This window comes from Sus scrofa, chromosome X, assembly GCF_054392235.1.
Source record: "Sus scrofa isolate SSC_HxYL_T2T_F1_AM1 chromosome X, Sscrofa_HxYL_maternal_Yorkshire_Landrace_v2.0, whole genome shotgun sequence".
Lineage (NCBI taxonomy): Eukaryota > Metazoa > Chordata > Mammalia > Artiodactyla > Suidae > Sus > Sus scrofa.
This window is the reverse complement of record NC_139401.1, coordinates 112,342,961-112,363,287: the sequence shown is the minus strand read 5'-3', so window position 1 is coordinate 112,363,287 and position 20,327 is coordinate 112,342,961. Positions and strand designations below refer to the sequence as shown.

The 20,327-nt window shown below is 35.6% G+C and overlaps 1 protein-coding gene across 10 annotated transcripts in view; it reads left to right on the top strand.

The window, feature by feature from the left end:
* Window positions 1-20,327, top strand: part of TENM1 (teneurin transmembrane protein 1) — a 908,801-nt gene that overhangs the window by 639,236 nt on the left and 249,238 nt on the right. For all 10 annotated transcript variants that reach the window (XM_021080671.2, XM_085007213.1, XM_003135358.6 and 7 more), the window contains 2 exons: window positions 15,003-15,202; window positions 16,626-16,836. In XM_021080671.2, coding sequence (XP_020936330.1) covers window positions 15,003-15,202; window positions 16,626-16,836 — 411 coding nt within the window. The remainder of the gene's footprint in view (window positions 1-15,002; window positions 15,203-16,625; window positions 16,837-20,327) is intronic.

Genomic DNA, 20,327 nt, shown 5'->3' with positions numbered 1-20,327 from the left:
CTTTGTAATATAATATGTCTGGGAGCATGATACCTCCAGCTTTGTTCTTTATTCTTAGGATAGTTTTGGCAATTCGAAGTCTTTTTTGGTTCCATATGAATATTAGTATTATTTGTTTTAGTTATCTTAAAAATGGCAGTATTTTGATAGAGATTGCATTGAATCTGTAAGATTGCTTTGAGCAGTATGGACATTTTAACAGTATTAATTCTGTCAATTCAAGAGCATGAAATATCTTCCCATTTCTTTGTATCATCTTTGCTTTCCTTCATCAGTATTTTATAGTTCTCAGAATATAGGTCTTTCACATCCTTGTTTTTTTCCTAGATATTTTATTCTTCCTCTTTCTGATGGTTCATTATTAGTGTATAGAAAAGCAACAGACTTCTGTGTATTAATCTTATGTCCTGCATTTTTGTTGAATTCATTTATTAGTTCTAATGGTTTCCGAGTGGAGACTTTAGGGTTTTCTATATAAAATATGTTATCTGCAAATAGTGGCAATTTTAATTCTTGCCTTCCAATTTGGATATCTGTGGTTTCTTTTTCTTGTCAGATTACTGTGGCTAGGACTTACCAATACTGTTAAATAGAAGTTGTGGGAATGGATAGCTTTGTTTTGTTCCAGATTTTAGTGGGAAAGTTTTCAGCTTTTTACCATTGAGTACTATATTGGCTGTGGGTTTGTTATAAATAACCTTCATTCTGTATCATTTGATTTCTACCTTTTGTTAATATGGTGTATCACGTTGAATGATTTGAAAGTTTTGAAAAATCCTTGTGTCCCTGGAATAATTCAACTAGATCATGGTGTCTGATCCTTTTTTTGTATTGTTAGATTCAGTTTCCTAATGTTTTGGTAAGGATATTTGTATCCATATTCATCAAAGATAATGACTTAATAGTTTTTTCTTTTTTTGTAGTGTTTTTGTCTGGTTTTAGCATCAGGGAAATAGTGTCTTGTGCAATGAATTTGTGTTCCATCCTCTTCAATTTTTTTAATAGTTTGAAAAATACAGGTATTAATTCTTTTTTTTTTTTCTTTTTTAAGGGCAGCATCCATGTCATGGAAGTTCCCAGGCTAGGGGTCAAATCAGAGCTGTAGCCACTGGCCTATGCCACAGCCACAGCAACGCCAGATCCAAGCCACGTCTGCAACCTACACCACAGCTCAAGGCAACACCAGATCCTTAACCTACTGAGCGAGGCCAGGATCAAACACGCAGCCTCATGGTTCCTAGTAAGATTCATTTTTGCTGCAAAACCATCTGGTCCTGGACTTTGTTTGCTAAGAGTTTTTTTTATTTACAAGTTCAATTTCACTTGTTTATTTTGTCTGATTCTTCTTGATTCAGTACTTGCAGATTGTGTCTTTTTAGAAATTTGTTTCTTACAGGTTGCACAATTTGTTGGCATGCAGAAGCTGAATTTTTTTATAAACTAATCAGCAATCCTATGTCTTTGGATCAGAGCATTTAGTCTGTTGACATTTAAAGAAATTATTGATAGGTGTATACTTATTTCCATTTTATTATTTGTTTTCCTTCTATTCTAAATGATAATCTTGCTGGATAGAGTAAACCTAGGCTGCAGGTCTTTCCCTTCAGGACTTTGAGTTTATCATGCCACTCCCTTCTGGCCTGCACAGTTTCTGCAGAGAAATCAGCTAATAGCCTTATGGGGATTCCTTTACGTATGCCTCTTTGGTTTTCTATTGCTGCCTTTGGAATTCTCTCTTTACCTTTAGCCATTTTATTTATGATGTATCTTGGTGTGGGTCTGTTTGGGTTCACCTAGTTTGCACCCTCTGTGCTTCCTGTACCTGGATATCTGTTCCTTTCTCCAGGTTTGGGAAGTTTTCAGGCATAATTTCTTCAAATACATTTTCAATCCCTTTTCTCTTTCTTATCCTTTTGGAACCCTTATAGTACAAATATTGGAACACTTAATGTTATCTTAGAGATCTCTTAAATTGCTTTGATTTTTTAAAATTTATTTTTCTTCTTGCTGTTCTGTTTGGTTGATTTCCATTATTCTATCTTCCAGGCCTCTTATGCTTTCTTCTGTATCACTTAGTTTGCTATTCATTTCTTCTAGTATATTTTTTATTTCAGCTATTGAATTATTCATTTGTGATTGGGTCTTTTTTATATTTTATATTTTATAGTTCTCTGTAAAATGTTTGTTGTTTAGATCAGTTCTTTTCCCTAATTCACCTAACATTTCTATACCAATGTTTTGAATTCTTTATCTGATAAATTGTTTATTTCATTATTCAGTTTTTCAGGGCTTTTCTTTTGCTCTTTAAAATGAGAGTAGTTATTCTTCATTTTAATTTCCTTAACTTTCTCTGCCTCTATGAATTTAGGTGAAACAATTACCTGTTGTGGTCTTGAAGGGGGGTCCTTATTTGGGAGCATCTCTATACAGATTGCATGTTCCCAGGGCCTTTGATGGGAGGGCTGGATTTGATGTGGATGCAAATCACATTTTTCCTCAGGGTGTGCTGGCAGCTATCAGCTTGGTAGAAGTGAGGGCTGGAGATGGAGGAGCTAGAGCTGCCTAGGCTCTGAAGTGGGACTTCCTCTTTGCTTAGTGGTCCTCACCACCCTGTCTGGGGCAGGTCTGATCCCAAGTGGCTGAAGCAGAAGGCCTGAGGTTTGGGCTTGAGCTGCCTCTGTTCCCTTTATTTATTTATTTATTTATTTATTTATTTATTTATTTTTATTACTCAATGAACTTTATTACATTTTCTGTTCCTTTTAAATGTGTGATTTTTCCCTCTCACTGGGACCTTTGCTCCAGAGGAGGGGAGTGCTGAAGTACATGGGGCACATGTGTGGATAGAAGTCTCATGTGCTGCCTGTGTAGGTATCTGCAGCTCTGCCTAGAATCCCTTTTTGTCTCTCACAACTGACTACAGCACACTATCTCTGCTGCCCACACCCTGTTGTGGAATAGCTCCACAGGGCAGGTAGGGCCTGTATATATTAGGAGGTAAGCTATAGTGGAGTGGCTGCTGTCAGATTTCTGGGTTGCTTATCGGGTGCTGCTTGAGTAAGTGCCAATAATGGCCACTGCCACCCCACCTAGGTTCTGCCCCAGGTCTGGGCTGCTGTAGCATTGCATTGGTGCATCTAGTCCCCAGTCATGGCCACCCCAGAGCTAGTGGTGCCCTGTGGCATGGAGTGAGCGGAACAAGAGCATTTGCTCACCTTGAGCTAGGACATGTGGTGAGGCAGTTGCATAAAACCTGGCAGCTGCTAGAGCAGACCTTTCTCGACACTGCCTTCGGGTCTAGCCAGCTGTCTGCCCATATAATCTCCCTTTACCTCTGAGTCCCCTCCCCATGGCACAAGTCCCAACCCTATCAATTTTTTTCCCTTCCTACACAATTAATGTGTATCTTTCCTACAGCCTTAGTGGTGCAGGAGTCCTTTTGCCAGTTTCTATTTAGTTTTCCATGAGGATTGTTCCACGTGTTGATGTATTTTGGATGTGTTCATGGGGGGAGTTGAGCTCCATTTCCTCTTACTCTGCCATCTTGTTCTCTCTCCTCTCCCTAAGAGTACTCTGCAGATTTTACATTTCATACCAAAGATCTAGGTTCAGTAAGCACTCCCTCCTCAAAGCAGAACACATTTACTCACACATGCAAGTACCCTTGGTAATTGAAAGTTAAACAGCAGCACAAGATACACCTTTATTGACCTCCTTTCATTGCAAATTTAGCTGAAGAGGTGTGTGTGTGTGTGTGTGTGTGTGTGTGTGTGTGTGTGTGTGTGTGTGATGCTTGTTTTGGGACTTTGTTTTGTTTTCTTTTGACCTATGGCATAGTTACATTTGGAAACAATATATGCAATGACGGTTGTGAACCCTGGATAACAGGTTGATTTCTAAATTTACTTAGACTTACACTGATATTTATTTCACAGACCCAGTCAGTAGGTAAATATTTATTTTGTGGTACCAAAGTAAAAAAACTGCACCAACTCCGCCCAGGTAATCATTGTGCATTCAGATGGAACACAGTCCTGCAGTATTATTCTGTTTCTTCAGTATTCATTCATAGGACATGTGGATATTAAAATGCACTCGGATGCCCTTTGAGTCAACCCGTAGTTTCAGTATCTTTTAGTCAAAGGATATTAGAGCCTAGGACATTGTTGTAGAATTGGGAATAATTCATATGAGCACAACAAACCACATGAATAAAATAGTAGTAATGCACTAACAGAGACAACAGTGTTGGGAGCATAACATTATTATTTTTAAAGATTGATGGCAAATTACAGTAAATTTTTCCTATAATGCTATATAGATGTTTCTCTAACACAAGGTTTCAGGGGGCCCAGCTAGAGTGCTGCAGCCTGTTTTCAACTATATTAAATCACTTTATCAATATACTTCAGTTTTAACAAAAGCTTTTCTAAAGCATACTGGAGACCTGACTTCTAAAATAAATTTATGGAAAGGGTGCACTATGCTAAAAAGCAAACTTATTTACAGTATAAAAAATTCATGTTAAATGTTCTTGGTCATATATGTTTAATGTTTCATTTTAAAAAATCCTCATTTTCCTTTTTTTTTTAACTTGCTTTTAAACACACCTTTTCTGTGATGCCATATGAAATGTGTCTGCCTTTTGGTCCCTCTAGCCCAATAGTCTACATCTGACAAGGGCACTAAGTGGTATGCTATAGAATGACATGTTTATCCTCCTGGAGTAGTCCTTTGAAAGCTAAGACATCTTCCTGTAACGTGTTTATAACATCTTAGTTCTTTAGGAGAAGCAGTCCATTGTAGAAATTTATCAGCCATGTGTAATCTAATCCTGTTGAGCATCCATTTATATATTTCATCCTGTATTATTTTTGCAGGAAGTTCAAACATTTACTAGCTTTTTCGTGAAGTCAAAAGTAACTCTAGAATGTAAAATTTACTTTTGAAGCTAAAGTGCTAGAGTTTCAGGATCTAATGCACTAGTCTGCATTCTTTCCTGTGTGTAATTTTGGTGATCTCATAGATAATAATCAAAAATCCTTTTTTAGCCTTTGCCTTTCTAATACTAAGAGTCTTTGGTTTTACTTTCGTACTCTACTTGTAGCTCCTTTAGTCATTTTAGTTGGCTTTTCCTATTTCCATTTTTTATCTTAGCAACAGTATCTTCATCAGAACTGCACACAGATACCATCTTCCCATTGCCAATGGTTCAGTGAGAGGGCAGAATAAGTATAAAAAGTTGAATTTTAAGAGATTCTTGACCACCTCAAACCCACCATTAAAATAATAATAAAGGATGAGAAATTATTCAGAAACATGGAATAGAAACTCATGACTTTTAATGCTATTATGAATCAAGGTGCTATTTTAACGCTAGTAAGTACTGTGGAAAGTTAACAAATGAAGCAGAAGACATAGCTTTTGCTCCTGGAAAAATAGAGCTGGAAGAAACATGCATGTATACATAGGCAGTGCAAAATAACATGCAACCAACTGTTGTACAGAAATAGAAATAAGATGGTTAGGTGACTAAGAGGTTTAAAGAAGATGAAAAGGTGATTGCTATTACAGAAGAAGTTTGAGCTGGGCCTTGAGAAAAACAAGAAATAAGAAAAATCAATCCTAGTTAACCTTAAAGAGTGCATATTTAGGAAGATGTAATAATAGAGGAGTAAGGGGGAAATGCAGGTGGTAATAGCTTAAGTGGTAAATGGGTAATGAAGCAATAGAGGCAGCAGATAGAGGCAGTTTGGCATGGAAAGGAAGGAGATAAATGGTATGATAACTAGATGGAGGGGCAGCTGGATCATTTTATTTTTATTATTTTTTTGTTATTAAAGAAGAGAGACGCATAGTTGTTTGAATACAAAGAACAAGAAACCAGGAGTTCCTGGTAGCCTAGTGATTAATTGTCTGTTGTTGTCACTGTTGTGTCACGGGATCAATCCCTGGCCTTGGAACCCCTGCATGCCGCAGGTACAGCCAAAAAAAGAAAGAAAGAAATAGAAGAATAAAAAACCAATAGAGAGGGAGACATTAAGGATGCTAATAAGAAAGGAGATGGTAAAGGGACCAAAGTCTCTCAAGAGGAAAGAAGAGGAGGGAGGAGCCTCAGGGGTATACTGACAACAATTGAATGACACTGTGTGTAAAAGAGCCTTTTTTTTTTTACCGCACCTGTGGCATGTGGAATTTCCAAGACCGGGGATTGAAACTGCGTCACAGCTACTGCAGTGACAACACCATATCCTTAACTCAGTGTGCCACATGGGAACTCTTTTCTTTCTCTCTCTCGCTCTCTCTTTTTTTTTTTTTTTTTTTCGAAAAAGACTTGAGGTTGTGGAACTAAGAGGTAGGAGTTCAAAAAGAGGACAGACATATGTTCAATAGATGCTACCGTCTATTATGATTACTATTATTATTATTATTACTCTCTGTGATTTGTTTTATTTGTGAAGAAACATTTTAACTTGACATATAGATAGATTTTCTGGATTCCTAAAAGATATCAATGTCTGTCACAATATGGCAATCCATGAGAACTGGTGCCTATGCTGGTTGTTCTTTCCCAAGACCTGGCACAATACAATATATAACTCCCCCATTACTCTCAACTATGGGATAGATGAATCATGATATAATTGTCTTTATTAAATGACCAATAGATAGATGTCAAGATTTTAGACAGACATTACTACCCTGTCCACTGGGGACTTACATGGTAAGATACAAAATGGGAAGCTGGATAAAATGAGCTATGACCTGCCCTCCTGCCACCATCCCAAAAGTCCCAAAGGATGTGACCATAGTAACCTACATTTAACAAACATCAAACATTGTATGAAATATAGAAAATAGGCATCCCTGATGTGCCCTAGCAATTATGTGCCATAAAAGTACTGGCCAGGAGACAGTTCAGCTTCTAGGTAGTGGGTGACCTTCTAATATCCCTTGGAAACACGTCAAAACTCTTATGACATTGTGTGATAGTTTTTATATATGTGTAGGTTCTGCATGCCAATTTATATCTTCTAACCATATTTTTAAAACAGCTTTGTTGAGATATACAGTTGTTTGAGTAGAATTTTTTAAGTGACAGGAATATGTATATCCATATACAGTCACCCTTTGGTATCCACAGGGGATTGGTTCCAGGATCCACACATATACCAAAATCTGAAGATGCTCAAGTCCCTTATATAAAGTGGTGTAGCATTTGCATATAACCTGCACACATCCTTCTGTAGATCTTAAATCATCTCTAGATTCCTTATAATCCTAAAACAATGTAAATGCTATGAAAATAGTTGTAAATTTGAGTGTAGTAAATTCAAGATTTGTTTGTGGAACTCCCTGGAATTATTTTTTTCTGAATATTTTTTGATAAGCTGGTAGTTGAATCCATGGATGTGAAAACCACGGATATGAGAGCTAACTGTAATTTACATCTTATATAATTCACTGTTTTAAAGTATATAATTCAGTTCTCCTGTGCTTCAGCAGGTTAAGAATCTGGTGTCATCACAGCTGTGGTGGGGGTTCAATCCCCAGTCCGCTTGTGCATGACATAAGCATGGCCAAAAAATTTTAAAAAAAGAAAAGGTTAAAATATATAAATAAGCAATTCTTAATATATTCAGATTTGCATAGCCATTACTACTGTTTAATTCTAGAACATTTTCATCATGCCCAAAGGAAATCTCATAGGTACTGGCAGTCATTTCCTATTCCCACCTCTCCCCAGTCCCTGGCTACCACTAATCTACTTTCTGTCTCTATTGATTTGCCTGTTGTACATTTCATATAAATGTAGTTATAATGTGTAGCCTTTTCTTTCTGGCTTCTTCACTTAACATAAAGTTTTCAAGGTTTGTCCATATTGTAGTGTGTACCAATATGTGCTCGTTTTTATGGCTGAATAATACTCATTTTATGGGTATAACATATTTTGTTTATCCATTCATTAGTTGATCTTTTGTGGATTTTCACCTTTTTCACTATTATGAATAAAGCTTGTATATGTTCAGAAAATAGATTTATAGTCCTTTAATTAAAGGTAAGTTTTAACAATGCTATTTTACTTCTGTCTGAGAAGATATATGCAATACTAGAGAAGCTGAATTGGAATCTGAAGTCTTTCAGTTTTTGGACATAACTTTTTATACTTATACAGTAATGTATTTCTCAAGTGTAACATTGGTTAATGGACTTTTCTACACAATCAGCTATCTATTATCATTGTCAGTAAGACAGAGGTATTTTATTTCTGAACATATTTTATTCATGGTTAATTCCCAAAGCCGTGTGTGTAGATGTATTTTATTTCTTCTTCCCACCAAACTTTGTACCAAGTGTCAAAATAAAATGGTCAACAGTTCTAAATAAATTATCAATATTACTATTTTATTAATTCATGGAAATAGTATTTACCAATTGCCTACTATGTACAGGGTTCATTCTTCCTTTTCTTTCTACTACCGACTCCTGGGTATAATGATATAAAAGACATGTGTAATACACAAAATGAAAAACGTGTCCCTGAAGTAGTGAGAGCTGAATACATATTTTTCTCCAACAGTTCATATAAAGGAAAATTATATAAAGCTACATAGATGGACAGGATAGGTTTTTCACCGTCTCCTTTTCATCCCCTAACAGCTTTTGATCACAAGGAATAGAGTTGATTTCACCTCCCCATTTTACTTCAAGCACTGATACTCTAAATTTCACACAGACTTGTTACTGTGAAATAATTATTATATTTGAAGAAACACAAATAAAATGGTACTTAAGTCATGAGACACACACTAGGACTAATTCAGGTGAAAGGCCACACCAAAGCCATTTGATTGTGTCTTTTAATGTGCTCTGGATGAAGTGAAGGGGAAATAGAATCTTAACAGCATATTTTTTTCATCTTTTTGGACAACATTCCATTTAGTTAAAGCAGTAAATTTTTAGCTTGGATACTTTTTATGGAATTTTAAAATGTCTTTAAAAGATTTCTAAGATTGCTGTTACAGACACAACCACAGCCTTTAACCCACAAGGACCTGGGATGGTGGAATCTTTTCAGTAACCATGTGTCAGTATCTTCTACTAAAGTTCCACTGAGTTTTGAACAGAATCATGGAATGCAGTCTACCTATGTTAAGTAGAAAAAGATAAATGTATATACATGTCCAGAATTTAGCTATTTACCCCCATCTTATAAGGACAATACTATTATAATCATGTTATTAGTATTCAGGCATGTGTCTGAATGAAGCTTTGGTTTTGTAGATACAACCACTACACATGGTTTCTGGCAGCAATTGCAGGCCTCCATATTTATCCTCCAGGTAGCTTGACCTTTTCCTTTTGAACTACTAGGAGACCATCAGTTTGTCATCGTTCCACCTGCTTATCTGCCATTGTTTTTTCCTACTCAGCAATTGATGCCTGTGTTGCAACCTATAAAGAGAGTGTTTAGCGCAAACTAAATTGGTGGATATTGGTGAAACTGTGATAACTATAGTACTTCACAGCTTGATATAATCTGTGGCTCTCTCCACTTCATCTTGGATTTGTGCAAGGAAGTGCCTGTGACTGGAGAGTATGATATTGGGCCTCCTTCAGGAAAATAAGTGATTAAATGATGATTAAAAAAGGAATACTGCAAATCTGTACCTTAATGCAGTGCATTAACTCTTCCACTGACAGTCTGTGAATGAAAGATCGGAGTCAATGTTAAGTTTGGCCAAAATTATTCCACTTACCTATATTGATGTAGAATTTCATCTTGAAATCACATTCCATATTGTTTTTTTATGCTTGTAATTTCCTTCTCTTTAGTTTCCCCCTTTGAGTGACATTAAGAAAAATAATTAAATAATAAATTAACCAGTAATCACTACATTGTAATCCATAACTACTTTTGAGAGAAGTGAAAGTGGAGAAGTCTATTTAGTGAAGTAATTACTAACAGGGAGATATATTCCTTTCTGATACGCTAAGCTCTGAAAGGTTAGGAGCTGAGAAATTTTCCTTCTGCAAGCTGTGAGAATTTCTCTAATACCAAATCATTGCAGAAAGCTTGCTTTGCTATTTTTATTTAAATTAATAGTCTATGTGTTCAGTCACATTGTCCTGTCTCTTTACCTACCTTGTCTTAACTGTGATGCAAACTCTTACAGGACCATCTTCTTTTAAAATCATTTTTATAAATAACATGGATATAGGCTCTGGATATTTTGTGATGCTTATAACACAGAAACTCCAACAACACAACTTCATGAGTTTTTTTTTTTTGTAGTAACATTTAATTAGCCTTATTATGCAATATATGATGCTATAAAGTACAGAAGGAAAAGATGGTGTAGCATTTGGTAAGTCTCATATGCAAAGGCTAATTGTCCATCAGCCAGTTTTGTCCTGATTTTTTACAAACGACGGCATCTATGATCATTGGTGACTCTTCATTGCACCTTTAAAATGGTGTTTGCTGAACCTAAAACACTTTAAATTGTCTTATATTTATAAATATTGTTTGTATGACCAAATGATGCATTTTAAGAAGTGATAAAAGCCCCAATGAGGATAGCAGTTGAACAAACTGAACATTAAGTTTAGAACAGAAGTGGCCACATAAACACAGTCTGTTAATTACTGCTCACTAAAGACATTTGTCCAGTCTAGGACCTTAAGTGTTAAATGTATCATCAACCCTTCACAGACCAAACTGTTCTGTCTCACATGGAAAAAAGTAACTTCCAGTGAAAAATAAGGTCTTCAGTTGGTCATTTATCATCTCAAGGGGCGTATTTTATTATAAATGTCAATTCCACAAAATTATGTCCTGTAATACATAATTATGTTCAAATCTGCATTTGAAATCTATTATTAACAGTTAACAGTGAACATTCTTAAAATAGTTATTACTCTTGGCCTTAACACAAAAAGCAATAATGGAGGTATTTTAGGGAGTTAAAAGCTGCAAGGCATTGGCCTCTTGAATAAAGCTACTGCAGGTGTGTTTCTTAATGGGCTGTTAATTTTATAGTGGGTGAACACAAAGGACAGAGACCATGTGTGTTTTTAAACTGTGTTTGGTGTGGAAAAAGAGTTGATGGCTGAAAAATATAAAGGCAGTGTAAAACAAGGCCAAATTGAACTTGCCCTCCTGAGATACAATCCTCCTCGCTCAAAATCAAGGCAAACTAATTCTTGCCCTTCTTTTTCAATCCCATCCCTCCCCACCACCACATAACAGAGAATCCCACAGAAACTTAATATGAAACTAACACATCAGAAATTTTTAGAAAATGTGGCAAGAAATAATAAAGATCTAATTGTCCATCCTCTCACATTAACATCCTCTCACACTAACCAACTCCTAGGTTTCCTGGTTTTGCTACTGTCACTAAGTCACTCAAACTCACAGTTTTGACCCCCTCCCTCTTATCCCCCACACCTAGGTTCCCAGGGTCCTCAGAACCTTGCTTCTTAGCATGTGGGCTGTGGACCATGAAGCATGAGCATTACTTGGGAACTTGTGAGAAATACATGACCTCAGACCTACTGAATCAGAATTTGCGGTTTAACAGGACCCCTCATACACAATACAAGTTTGAGAAGCACTGCAATAGAATTTGCCTTTACATTGCCTTGTTCCTTTTATCTTTTTCTTTTCCTTCTGAGGAAATGACTTGTTTTATTATTATAAATCTGTATTTTAGATATATATTTTTGTAAGAAACGTGTAATTAGATTTTACTTATTAATTCAGAATGATGGTTCTTAACCTTTTAACACAAGTGTTTACTTCATTACTCTTTATTTTTAACTAAAGATATATAAAACTTATCTTCCATCTCCTTTTTTTTTTTTTTTTTTTTTTTTGGTCTTTTTGTCTTTTTAGGGCCTCACCTGCGGCATATGGAGGTTCCCAGGCTAGGGGTTGAATTGAGCTGTAGCTGCCAGCCTACGTCAGAGCCACAGCAATGCCAGATCTGAGCCATATCTGCTACCTACACCACAGCTCATGGCAACTCCGGATCCTTAACCCACTGAGTGAAGCCACAGATCGAACCCACAACCTAATGGTTCCTAGTTGTTGGATCCATTTCTGCTGTGCCACAACAGGAACTCCTCCTTTTGTTTTCTAATTGACCCATCTAGTCTGTTTTCCACATCTTGCCTTCATATCAAACAAAAACAAAGTTATTCTTATTTCAGTATTATTTTATCTTTGCTAGCTCAAAAAATACATTTTTACTTTTAGTGTTTATGCTTGAAATTACAATATGATTTTTTAATTTATAATAATCTGAAGTTAATTGATACTTTTATCATTCTTTAGGATAATCCAGTTTTATACTTTACAGATAATATATGATTTTTTATAACCTTATTAAGGAATAATTGACAAATGTGATTGTATATACTTAAGGTATACAATCTGATGATTTGATACATATATATATTGTAGAATTACCAAGGTCAGAGTAATTAAAACATTCATCACCTCACATAATTTACATAATCAACGTGTGTGTGTGTGTGTGTGTGTACTAAAAATGCTTAAGATTTACTCACAGCAACTTTCAAGTATACAATACCATAGTATTAACTATAGCCACCATGTTGTACATTAGATCCTCAAAACTTCTCATAAATGAAAATTTGTACCCTTTGACCTACATTACCCTATTTCACCCTCCCTCCAGCCCTGGCAACTACCATTCTATTCTCTGTTTCTATGAAATTGACTTTTTTTCTGTGTGCCTTATTTAACTTAGCATAATGCCCTTCAGATTCATCCATGTTGTTGCAAATGGCAGGATTTCTTTCTTTTTATGACTGAATAATATTCCATTGTATATATATTCCACATCTTAATCCATTCATCTATTGATGAACATTTAGGTTGTTTCCATTTCTTGGCTATTGTGAATAATACTACAATGAATGTAGGAGGTGCAGATATCTCTTTGAGATCCTGATTTCAATTCCTTTGGATATATACCCAGGAGTAGGAATGCTGGTTTATATGGTAGTTCTATTTTGAGTTTTTTAAGGAAGGTACATACTGTTTTCAAAAATTGCAGTACCATTCTGCATTCCCACCAACTGTGCACAAGGGTTTTCTTTCCTCTACATCCTCACCAACATTTTATATCTCTTGTCTTTTTTATAACATCCAGCCTAACAGGTGTAAGGTGATATCTAATTGTGATTTTGGTTTGCATTTCTCCCAATGTTTAGTGTTGTTAATCATCTTTTATGTACTTATTGGCCATTAGTATGTCTTCTTTGGAAAAATATATAATCAAGTCCTTTGTCCATTTTTAATTGGATTATTTGATTTTTGGTTTTTGGTTTTTTTGCTGCTTAGTTGTATGAGTTCTTTATATATTTTGGGTATTAATGCTCTAACAGATTCATTCAGCCTTCCATATTCTCAGGTTCCTATTCTACAGAGTCAACCAACCCTGGATCAAAAATATTCAGGGAAAAACTTTCCAGAAAGTCCCAAAAATCAAAACCTGAATTTGCCACAAGCTAGCAACTATTTACATAGCATTTATATTGTATTAAGTATTATAAGCAATCTAGAGATGATTTAAAGTACATGGGAGATTAAGCATAGTTTATATACAGATACTTTGCCATTTTATATAAGGAACTTGGGCATCTATAGATTTTAGGATCCATGAGGGTCCTGAAACCAATCCCCTACAGGTACTGAGGGAAGGCTGTATGTAGTTTGTGAATATTTTCTCCCATTTTCTAGGTTGCCATTCCAATTTATTTATTGTTTCCTTTGCTGTGCAGAATCTCTTTAGTTTGATGTAGTCCCACTTGTTAATTTTACAGTTGACTGGAATGTACTTTTTCCACTTGAGCTGTTGGACCACCCTAAATTTAGACCTTCATGTCATTCACCTGAATTATTGCCCCATAATTCCTATATCATTCTTGTGTCTTCCTGCTCTAAAGCATCATACCTTCTGCCTCATGATTAGCCTTTCTAATGTACCCAAACCTCTCCCCTCTTCCTAAAAACCTTTAATAGATTTCCATTCTTTACTAAGTAAACTATTCAGGACTGGTTCTCAAGGTGCTACAGAATATAATGTCATCCTTTCCCTCCCGCCCTATCTCTATCTACACATACTCTACACCTTAGCTTTACAGTTTCCCACTTTGTTTTGGTTCAAGCTGTTCATTTCACAAGGAAAATCCTTCCCAGTCACTCTGTTGAAATCCCTTCCATCCTTCAAGGCCCATCTTCAGTACCACTTCCCACAAATACACTTTTCTGATTCATTCATTTGTTAGTTCGTTCATTCATTCATTGAATAAATATGTACTGCTCACATACAATTTGCCTACATTATTGTAGATACTGGGGATAAAGCAATAAACAAAATAGCCACAGCCTCATGGGGCTTACATACTATCGGGAGAAAACAGGTGATAAACAATAAATAAGTAAAACATGGTATGTTAGGTGGCGACAAGTGCTAAGAAGAAAAATAAAGGAATATAAAGAGGATAGAGACAGCTAGGAATGATGAGTATCCTCCGACCAAATACCTTTCCTTTCTTTGCCTACCGAGCACAGGTATTCTTCTTCACAATGTGGATATTTGGGTACTTGTCCTATTTTTCTCTCTTATATTCAAAGTTACTTGAGAGCAAGAACTGTATTTTACTCATCTTTGTATCTCTTACACCTGCCAAGACAAAGCTCAATAAATAATGGCCAAAATGACTCAAATGATAGAAATAAATGCAATAGTAGTTTAGAGGAAGGAGAGGCTGATACAGTGATTAGTTAGAGAAGGCTCCTTGGAGGATATTCGAGTTGAGTCTGTTCTTAAAAGATGAATGGGGCAAGGAGGAAAAAAAGCAGAATAAGACTTTTTTATATATCTGTTCTTGAAAATCTAAAAAGCATTGCTAAATAAATTAAGATTAATATTATGTATAATTTTCTTTACTTTCAAAACCAGTGTTTCAGAAGGGACGGGCAATAGACACCGGAGAAGTTGACATTGGTGCACAGGTCATGCAGACCATTCCACCTGGCTTATTCTGGCGTTTCCAGATTACTATCCACCATCCTATATATCTGAAATTCAATATTTCTTTAGCCAAGGACTCTCTGCTGGGAATTTATGGCAGAAGAAACATTCCACCTACACACACTCAGGTATTTGATATTACAGGTATTTATTGACCCTTTTAGAGAATGGTGGTATGAATAGTTGAGGTTTTGTGACTTGCAAAGTATATGGGAGTCAAAGGTGAAAGCAGACGATCTTTGTAATGAGCAAATATCCAGAAGGGAATAAAAAAAAATGGTATTGAGAAATAAGGAATAGCATTTAGCAGAGCAGATTCAAAAAAGGGAGTTTAGGAAAATATTCTTGCAACTTGAGTTTTGCTTCCTGGAACAGAGCCTTCCCAGCCCCCTCATGTTATTTAGTTTTGGTGCCCACACCTCCTTTCCTGGTTCCATACATTCCTGACCTGTTGTCCCAATAAAAGAATGCAAATCAATAGGGAAATGACTCAAAATGGCATATTTTGTCTTGCAGGTAGAAAATTTCCCTTGTTATTTTTAATAATAACTCAAATACATAAATCTCTATGGTTTACAGTACCCTTTTGTAACCTTTGCCACCTCATTTCAATTTCTTTCCTTTATCTCTTCCTTATATGAACCCATTTGAGGCCCTGTTCCATCTAAGAAGTAGCATAACAAGTAATAACCATCTGTGGCTTTCTCTCTTTTTTTTTTTTTTTTTTGACAGATATAACTACAGTCAAAACCTTACCTCTGGGTCAGAATAGACAGAGAATTAGAATACCATTCAAATGTGACTCTTAAAAAATTTGAGTTCCCCTTGTAGCTCAGTGGATTAAGAACCCTGGCATAGTATCCATGAGGATGTGGGTTTGATCCCTGGCCTCGCTCAGTAGGTTAAAGATCCAGTGTGGCTGTGGCTGTGGCAGAAGCCTGCAGCTGCAGCTCCAATTCAACAGCTAGCCCAGGAACTTCCATATGCCACAGGCACAGCCATAAAAAGAAAAGAAATTATCCAATGATACATGTGCCATGTGTTTGTCCACTGATTAGGAAACAAAAGGATCTTCAAAGGGCCTTTGAATATTTAAATATGTTACCACAAAGGTAGTAAATTATGATGAATATTCTCAAATTTTTAAAACTGTAAAATGCTTTTTTAATTTGTAAAGAATGCCGTGGTAACATTTCAAGGGGAATGCTTATTTTCAAGTATCTTCTATCAGATGCTTTTAGTAAAATGTCAAGATTCTTTTGCATAATACAAAATAAGAATTTGTATATTTCTTGGCTTATGTATTGTTAAACAATTATTTTTAATACTCTAAGACTGAAGGTTTATAACATTTTTAAATATGGCAGAGGATTTTTTTCAGAATTAATAACATGCTTTGGGGTTTAAATATACTTAAGAATAAATAGGCTTCTCTTTCACTTCACTCACCTTCGAAGCAAAGAAGTATGAAGTAGTACAACTGAAGTTAGAGATGTTTATCAGCCTAGAAACAAAAGTAGCAACTCATATTTGTGTTCATATTTGTTCCAGTTTGATTTTGTAAAATTAATGGATGGAAAACAACTGGTCAAACAGGACTCCAAGAGCTCTGATGACACCCAGCACTCCCCTCGGAACCTGATCTTAACCTCACTGCAGGAAACAGGTTTCATAGAGTATATGGACCAAGGGCCTTGGTATCTGGCATTTTACAATGATGGAAAAAAGATGGAGCAAGTATTTGTGTTAACTACGGCAATTGGTAAGCTGCCTTGGCTATTATTTTGAATTAATGTATAACTCCAGAAAAACACAATCAGTGATGAAAGTGATACAGATGTTATTTAAGCTTATTGTTCATTCTGCTTTCAGGTCATTACTCAGGATAAGTCTCGATGAAAATGGTTTATATTGTTGTTGTCAGTAATGTTTTTTTAAATGCTGATTAAAATTTTTTTTAATGCTCCATTATTTGTTGTTATTTTAGGATACTTGCCATGCTTCTTTTTATATGCTTTCAACAGGATAATACTATTACTGAGGCTACATTGATGAACAACCTCAGCGAAGAAGAGAATAAGCAAGAGAAGCCCTGTTAATTCAAGTCCTGTTAGAAAAGAAAAAGCAAAAAACAAAACAAACAAAAAAACCTTTTTAAATAGAAAAACTAGCATAAATTCAGTTTCTTCTTTAGAATAACTGATTCTAGAACCATTAATATTTTGAAATATAACCTAAAAGTAGAAAAGAGTCTTAAGGATAATAACTTGGTTCATTCAAACCCTTTTCTTTAGAATTGTTTAGTTTAAAAATCATCACAATGGCTCTTTCACTGTGCTCAGCCTTTTACAGCATGTTCTATTTAACACAATATCTACACGCACTCTTATTCCCTTTTACCCTAGTTAATCAGAGGCAGCTCACGCTTGTCATTTTGGGGGGTGAATTCATTCCCCATGACCCTTTGTGTGAATAAAGCTGAGCTCTTCAGCAGTTTTAGAGCCCTAAAGGTAAACAACTCATAGACATAGTATTTACTATGTGAATTTTCCAAAAACACCTGTTTTTTAAAGAAGGAAAAATATTTTACAGCTGTCAGTTTTCTATACATCTCTTAACCACTTTATCCTTTAGTTAACCTGCTCAACCATATGTTTAGGAAGACGTGTTTACTGTTAATAGATATACCATCTGCTCTTTATAACAATTATGTTCTATTTTTTTTTTCCCACTGTACAGCAAGGGGGTCAGGTTATCCTTACATGTATACATTGCAATTACAGTTTTTCCCCCACCCTTTCTTCTGTTGCAACATGAGTATCTAGACATAGTTCTCAATGCTATTCAGCAGGATCTCCTTGTAAATCTATTCTAAGTTGTGTCTGATAAGCCCAAGCTCCCGATCCCTCCCACTCCCTCCCCCTCCCATCAGGCAACCACAAGTCTCTTCTCCAAGTCCGTGATTTTCTTTTCTGAGGAGATGTTCATTTGTGTTGGATATTAGATTCCAGTTATAAGTGATATCATATGGTTTTCGTCTTTGTCTAGTTCTATTTTTACTTGGTTCCAAAGACCCTTTGTCAGTAGAAAATGGTATTCCAGCCATACGATTATCAAAAACTTTCTTCTAAAGTAATCAGAAAGGCAGTAAAAATGCACTGATAATTTTCCCCCTGGAGAAAAACTCCACTGATCTTACATCTTCAAAAGACAAAGTATTTGTTAAATTAGAGGGAAAAAATATTTTAAGTCATGACACTGTTTTGCCACTCACAGATTCATTGGGCAAATTTGACAGGTGAACCTTTCATGATACTTGTCCACCAAAGCCCAGTTTTGATAATGCAGATGCTAATGAGTTAGAAGAGGTTGAGTTTCTCCTAAGAAATCAGTGCAGTGAGAAGATCTAAAACATATGTGAAGAACATTTTCTGTCTCCCTGTTATCCTTATCCCTGTAATCTATTAATCTTTCAAAAATCAATAGACCCAGAAACATGCTTACAGTTTTTTCCCTGTCCCTTAGTATTTTCTCCAAAGAACCTAACCTTTGAGATATAATTCCTATTATCCAGATATTAAGCTGTTAGTTTCATATGGAACAACATATTTTTTTCCTTATGCAAACCAGTTTCTTCACTTTTTCTATTGTCTTTTTAAGATTAGAAGCAACAGAAACATTTCTTCTACAATGCTGCTTAAAGAGAATCCAAGTAAATTTCCCCAAAATCAAAGTTATATAAGTCATTTACTCTAAATTTTCCCCATTATTTTAATGTTTTTGTAATTTATCTTAACCATAGGAAAAAAGAGGATAATATATTTGATTAAACAAACTATATTCTGTATGAACTTTTCTAATAGAAATGCTGGTCAGTTGTCTATTTCATGGTAATGTTAGAATCATTGTGATCCTAACTATATTTGGTCTGCTATTCAAAGGGATCAAAACAGCATCAATAACCAAAATTTACTGAGTGACTAATATAGGTTAGCCACTGGCCTATACTTATTATTTTCTTGTCATATGGACATAGTTATCAATATCCTTTAATCTCAGCCAACCTGCTCAATAACATGATAATATATACCATTTATGGAGTGCCACTCTGCCCCAAGCACTGCACTGGATACTTTACATTTGGTTATCTTGTTTGATTCTCATCACAACCCTGATAGCATAGGTGTAGTGATACTTATATTACAAATAAGGAAATGGAGACCTGGAATGAGTAAATAATTTGGTAAAGTCTCACAGCCAGCATGTGCAAAATTGAGATTGGAGATACTTGGTGTCTCTGATTCCAAAGCCCATGCCTTTTAGACTATACTCATTCCATATGATTATTCATTACCTTTCATTTCTCCCATGAGAATACCTGCCAGAAGCAAAACCCATCATCGGTGCAGATGCAGATACTAAAGGGCTTTAGAATGGGGTTTTAAGCATAGGACTTTAAAATGATTCTCAACTCTAATGAACTGGTGTCTAGGAAGTAATTCTGAAATAAGATTTAAAAGATAGAAGGCAAAGCTTCCTGGAGGCCAATATAAATAGAAAAGCACATTCTTTTTCATCACTAGTTATTTATGTGTTCGTGCTATAGCCATCCTCCTTCTGGAGTCCCTAGGCTATCTCAATGTCTCTTTGATACCCAGCGGAGGTGGCAGCTTCTAAAACCTCCTATGTTACCTTCTCTTCTCATTTGCATTGCTGGTGTTAAGCTCTGTGCAGCATTTTGGGCCCTGGGACAATTCTTAGATAAGTCAATAAAATGTACTGATTTTTACTTACTTTGATAGCAAACTTTATTAAACATTTTTTCTACAATAGCTACATTCCTACAAGGCTGCTTCCATAAAGTTGTCAGTAGGACCTGGTGTGAAATTAAATTCAACTATATTTACCTTTGAAAGCTTCCTCCATGCCCTCCTATTAACCATCCAGGGCAGGGGAAATTCAAGTGTAGGTTTAAGAGCTGCCACTACTTCTGATACAAGAAAGCTAAATAAGAAAATAGATAAATAATTGTTCCATCTCTGAATGAAAAAAAAACTCTTCGTGTCTTTTCATAATGACCTTTTTAAAAAGTAATGATTTTCTGAAAACAACTAGTATTTTAATGAGTTAAAAATGATTAGCTCTTTGTCAGATGTTATATTCCTGCCAGCCCAGTTGTAGTTCAGCAAATGCCATGCATCATTTTCTTATCCAGTTCAGTCTTCTAGCACAGGGATCAGAGAACAGACAATC